This window comes from Brachyistius frenatus, unplaced genomic scaffold (genome assembly GCF_029030835.1).
Source record: "Brachyistius frenatus isolate BFR_SWC_R1_liver_20210118 unplaced genomic scaffold, ASM2903083v1 Contig_23, whole genome shotgun sequence".
Lineage (NCBI taxonomy): Eukaryota > Metazoa > Chordata > Actinopteri > Embiotocidae > Brachyistius > Brachyistius frenatus.
In genome coordinates this window covers 4,408,100-4,414,165 of record NW_027210622.1, presented here as the reverse complement: position 1 = coordinate 4,414,165, position 6,066 = coordinate 4,408,100, and the positions used below count along the sequence as shown (strand labels likewise).

At 41.7% G+C, this 6,066-nt stretch overlaps 1 protein-coding gene across 1 annotated transcript; it reads right to left on the bottom strand.

Moving 5' to 3' along the window:
* Positions 1-2,171: 2,171 nt before the first annotated feature.
* Positions 2,172-5,480, bottom strand: LOC138620353 (D(1) dopamine receptor-like). The gene has a single exon (XM_069697501.1). It carries the CDS (start codon positions 5,383-5,385, stop codon positions 4,024-4,026), a length of 1,362 nt encoding a protein of 453 aa, XP_069553602.1. The 5' UTR covers positions 5,386-5,480; the 3' UTR covers positions 2,172-4,023.
* Positions 5,481-6,066: the final 586 nt, after the last annotated feature.

Here is a 6,066-nt window from a genome sequence, read left to right as displayed (position 1 = left end):
CCACTCGTATGTCAAAATTATTCACTTTTTTATTATACACTTTTATTTAGTTAACTGTTGAATAACTTTTATGCTTATTGTAGGTTTCACTGTAACTTTTCTGTGCACTTGTATTTTCCCTGAACCTAAAAATCTCCACATTTTCCCCTTTAAATCCTCTTGATCTTTTATTCATAGTTTATCATTCACTCTCTCACTCTCACTCTGTCTCTCCCACGTGCCTCTGCTTTTTTCCTTTCTCGGTCTCGTCCACTTCGCTCGTCTGACCTAATTTCTTTTTTCTGCCCGAACCGTTCAGATTCACTGACTTGAAAACAGTCTCATGAATGAAAAACACACACAGTGTTTGGCTCTCAGATGTGCTCTGGGGGTTTTCAAATATAAAGGAGTTGTGTCGACATGACTGTGAGCCAGCACTGAATCCGTGTCAATGTGTTCTTCATATGTCTGTAATAACACTAAGACCAGGGACCTCCTCTCCCTCTAGAGTACAAGGATTATTGCAGCAAACAATGCAACGACCTGATCTGACGTCCCTAAAGAGACCTAAGGGGATTATAAGGTCTTTTCACATGGAGAGACTTTACAAACTGGATTAGAGAAGTACATGCATGGAAGTCAATGTATTAGACATATAAAAGCACATTTTTATCCAACAGAAACCTACAGGGATATCTATGTTTTTCAACAAATTTGTAGTCAAATTGTGTTTTGTAAAATAGGTCAGAAGTTATGTCTTACTAGTCTTAATGAAGCTTTAGACTAATTTGTTTGTACATTGACAGTTCATTCAGTGAGCTGTATCTACATAAACGTGCAGAAACAAGTTTGCTAAAACAGTAGTTTCCAACCTGGGGGTCGTGACCCTTCCAGCCTGTCCACCATATAAATCTGAGCAGGTGAGCTGTTGGAAGAAAGCTTTGTTTGGCCGTACAAATTTCAGAGGGGTTGCATTACAAAGTAGTCATATAGATTAATTTTAAGTCAAAACGTTTTGGAAACCTGCCCTCAGAGGTTGAAAGCAGATGACCTCAAGATGACCGACAAGTCGAACGTTATGTTTTCTGATTTTCTCCCTATTTTTCTAAGCCAACATAGCTGGAAGCATCCGTCTATTTTATTCTCAGAAACGCCTTGAGATTTTTTCTTTAAATTTGGCACAAACGTTCACTTTGATTAAAGGGTGAACTGATAACATTTTTGGGATCAAAGGGATCAAACATTTGTGGTCTTAACTAAAGAATACAAACAATAAATAATGACAAAGTACATTTTATATCCAAACAGGTGAAGGTAATTTTTTTTGTAACAGTGTTCTGCAAAAAAGCTTTTTTGTCTGTTCAACGCTGGAACAGAAAGGGAGACTGTGACCATATTTCACATGTGGTCAGATACTGAATTGGTGACAGTAATCTTGGGTGTCCACCTTGAAACTGGAGTGATTATCTAGATTTTCTGTTCTGTCAGGTTGAAGATGTGTGTGTAGCATCCATGTTTTAGGATTTGTAGCTTTTTTGCAGAAACATCTATATTAGAAGCATTCTCTTCTGTCAATCAGCTTTATTGGCCAACTTATTGGTGTTGGTATACAACTGCATCGTGGGAACCCTAATTTTTCTTGTGAAATGTTTGGTAGTGTTGCCACTTCAGGCCTCTTCACAAGTCAGGTAAGGCCTTGCACGTTAATAAAGTTGTCACACTTTACACATAGAAGGGTTTACAATGCCACATTTTACTGTTTGTTTCTTTTATCATTATTTTTAAGTTCATGAAATAAAAAGTTAATGTGAATTAACTTTTGAAAAGGGACTTGTTTTTCCACGTCTGTTCCCTGCAGAGGTTTTTTTTTTAACCTCACTTCAAAAATCAATGACGTGTAAATTGTCCAGGATGTGGCAAAACTTATTTGATATGAAGACTATTGTGAGTAATACCCTCTCACTCTTCTCTCTGTACCCTGACTCCTGAGGTCTCAGAAGTTATCTTTGTTAGATGGTTCCATCTGAAGTGAACAAATCGATTTACACTTCCCTCTGAAACTCTCTCTCCGTTTTGCCTGCCGCCTCGAGGGCTCATTTAACTCTCATACATTCAAGGTGAGCAGGTGTGGCCCATAAAAAGCTTCCCTTCGGCGAGCTACCCCTCGAGACATTTTAATGCAGCGAGCTCCTTTCGGGTGACAGAACATTAAAACAAGGACAGTCATTAGTCAGTCAATATTAATAGATGTAATCACTTTATGGTGAACTGCACTAAATACTTTTCTCACTAAGTAACCTACATGCAACATCTGCACAGTTTAAAACATTTATTTGACCTTTGTTTTATTAATCCTCTTTGTTATGGTGACTGTTCTTACACGCAGTGCAAGCCTGCAGCTGATGAATGGCCTATGTAGGTTACAAGCCCATTACACAGCGAATACCATTAGGATGCACATTCTCCCCTGCAGAAACATTTATACAGTGCACCTACATGACACAGACACGTACATGCTATCACTGGTGCCTAATCAAGATAATACATGTGTTTACTGCACATATTTTCAGTGAAAGTGGAAGTTAGAACAACATAATTATTGCTATAATTTAAAGGAATAGTTAAACATTTTGGGAAAATGCATTTTTTTGTTTTCTAGCAGACAGTTTGGTAACAATATTGATGTCAGGTCTGATAGTGGTATCAATCTTCTTATCTAATGCTCAGCAAGAAAGATTTTTTTTAAAAAGTCTAGCTATTTATTTAATTTCTGGGATTTACAAAAACCATGCAGCTAAACAGGGAATCATAATTCTTGGCTCCATTAAGGCTCGTGGCTTCTTGAGGTCTTAACTCACACTTTCATTTTTAACACGAACATGGAAGTCTCATCAAAGAAAAATGAGCAGATGTTAATATGTCGAAAGTTTGTCACAGAGAAAGATATGAGGAGACTGTGTACATTTGCTCTTATTGCCCCCGTTCCTGCATGAGTCTCACTGTATATATATCACAACTTGTGTTTTTGAGGGTTGTCACCATAAAAGCGTCTGTGTTCTCACTGGTCAGGGCGTCTTTCACAGGAAAAGCCTCTACAAATTATTCATGTCTGTTTCTTTCAGGAGATAGAAGAGGGATAAACAGAGTGCACAGTGCATCCAACAAGATGCACACAGCTGATGGGTGCTAATGTGAGTTGGTTGCATAATCCCATTTCTAGACATTCGGTGAAATCCTGACCTCTGATAAATAAAAGAAAAGCCGGCTATTTGCCCGTGAATGGCCAAACTGCAAAACATCTTTCCTCATAAGCACGTTTCTGCTAAATTTGAGTGTTTTTTAAGTAAAAAGGGAGAGAGGTTGATTTTGTTGCTTGAAAAATCATTTTTATTGCATGTCAAACATGTAATCTGATACCAAAACTGAGAAAGCAACAAATTGTTGCAGCTGCCTCACTTTGATTCAAGACTTGGAGCATCTTACAGGTGTTTGCTTTAGTCTGTTTTGGTTTCTTGAAGAATTGTCTCAATAAATTAATGAAAATGAATATAATCTCTCTCCCTTTAAAATACTTTTTCACTCAACTTCAGCTAGTTATTGTAAAACCATATCCATATCTCCATATCCACATCTCTCTCCTCCAATCATTAGGGAATTTAAACCTGCAACCTTAAATCCTTAACATGGATAATAATGTAGTTATATATCTATTTATAGACATATACAAGTTGCATGCTCTTCCTATAAGTACTGCATCTCAAAACGATCTTTCACATGATATCACAGGCCAAAACAATTAAAAAGGGTCATTCTAGTTTGTTTTTTTACTCTTGATCGAAATGCATATCATAGTGCATCGTGACATATAAGGTGGTGTTTGTAGGTATATGGATAGCTTGCTTTTTCTGCATAAAAGTTTGACGGACGGGTTTTAGTGCAAGATTCAGTGCGTTTCAAAGCTTTTCCCTGCCCCTGTAAAACCGGGGGCGGATCTGTCCACCTTAATGTGTCCTACTCCCTGACCCCTCACATGAGTATTTTGAATCACATGGGTATCTGCGTCAGTCTGTCTTTGTCGTCTCTTTCCTCTGTGTCCGTCACCTGTTCCGAGGCTGTCCCTCTGTGATAAAACACAGTCACTGTGGTGTTCCCGCTGTCCTCACTACCCCTGGTGTTCGTGGCAGAGGAGACACCCGGCCTCACCTTCTTCGGGCTCTCTCGCAGCTGGTTTCCGGCCTCAATGCTCGCCATCATCGTTCCCACGGCTGCGTTCACCGCGGCCAAGCAGCCTCCTCCTCCGCGGCAGCGCAACAGGCGCAGGAAGGCGTCTCTGAAGTCCGCGTTGAACGCATAGATGACCGGGTTGAGAGATGAATTGCTCCAGCCGATCCACACGAAGACGTCAAAGGTTTTCTCACCGACGCAGTAAGGGCCACGCTGGGCCCCTGGAGCCCCTGGTGCGGGACAGAAGGGCAGAGCGCAGTTCAGGATAAAGAATGGTAACCAGCAGCAGACGAACACACCCATGATGATGCTCAGAGTTTTGAGGACTTTTGTCTCTCTTCTGATGGAGACTTTGAGCTCTCGGTGTGACTGATTAGAGTGCTGAGAATCAAGGGGCAGAGTGAAGTTAGACTGATATGAGTTGGCACTGATTTCCGTGCACAGGTGAGGATAAAGTTCAGGTACGTCTGACTGGCAACTCTGCGCGTGCTCCGCCGCCCTCTCCAAGGAGGAAATCATCCTGATCTGCATTTGCGCTATTTGATAGATGCGGGAGTAAGTGACGATCATGATTGCAACGGGGATGTAGAAGCTGATGAGGGAGGAGGAGATGGCGTACGTACGGCTCAGGCTGGAGTCACAACTCCCATCAATACTATGGGGCGCCAAGTCCTCCCCACCGCTTTCCGCCCGGTGCCAGTTCAGCTGCACGGGAACGAAGGAGATGACCACGGACACTGTCCAGGTCACGGCAATCATAACGGAGGCCACCTTCTTGTTCATAATCCGCTCGTAACGGAATGGGTTGGAGATGGCCCAGTATCTGTCCACACTAATGACGCACAGGTTGAGGATTGAAGCCGTGGAGCACATAATGTCGCAGGCAAGCCAGGTTTTACAGAAGCCTCCAAACGGCCAGAAACCGGCCACTTCAGCCGCAGCTTTCCATGGCATCACCAGCACGGCCACCAGGAGGTCAGATAGAGCCAGGGACACGATAAAGATGTTGGTCACTTTGGCGCGCAGGTGCCGGTAGCGATAAACGGCTGCGCACACCGTGAAGTTACCTAAGAGCGTCCAAATGATAAGCAGTGCCAGGATGCAGCCCGTTAAAACTCGGTGCGCCGGTAGCTCTCGCCGATTGCCAGCTCCTACCAGTGCTAAGCCGGTTGTGTTATTCATTGCATAGTCCTGCCCTCAGCCACATCGAAAGGACAATAATCATTGCTATTAACAGAGAAAGAGACTAAATAGTCACGCGCTGTGGAGATCGCGCGTCCTGCTCCAGTCCGGCTGTGTGTTGCTTCTCTGAGCGCAGCGCAGACTTGCTGGGAACCACATGCACCACCAGCTGGCACTCTCTGCTGACAACACATGCAGCTCCAGGGCGCACAGGGCAGTCAGATCAGATGGGCTGAGAGAAGTTTGACACCAGAGAAAAGCAGGAATCATGTCGAGCAATAGCTACTTAATCATCTCTGCGAATTTAGGCATTAATTCTGCATTATTAGTTTATACCCCCTTTTATGTCCCAATGTTTTTGTCTTATTTCTCCCAATTCCCACTCAATACAAGTGCCATTACAGGTTCTATTATGCGATCAAACTGCTAAACAATGCGCACTTTTATTTTTATTTGAATAAAACTGGATAAATAAAGATACTGAAAATAAAAAGTGTAAAATATCAAAAATCAAATGGGATAAAAAGAGTGAAATAAGCAGTTAAAACAGATAAGAATTTTTTTTTTAAATATTGGGTTATACGATCAAATGTAATGGTAAAACTGAAAAGGAAAAATATGATAAAACAAAATAGAGCAAAGCCATGTTATCTCAAAATAACTAAATATACATGTCAGAGT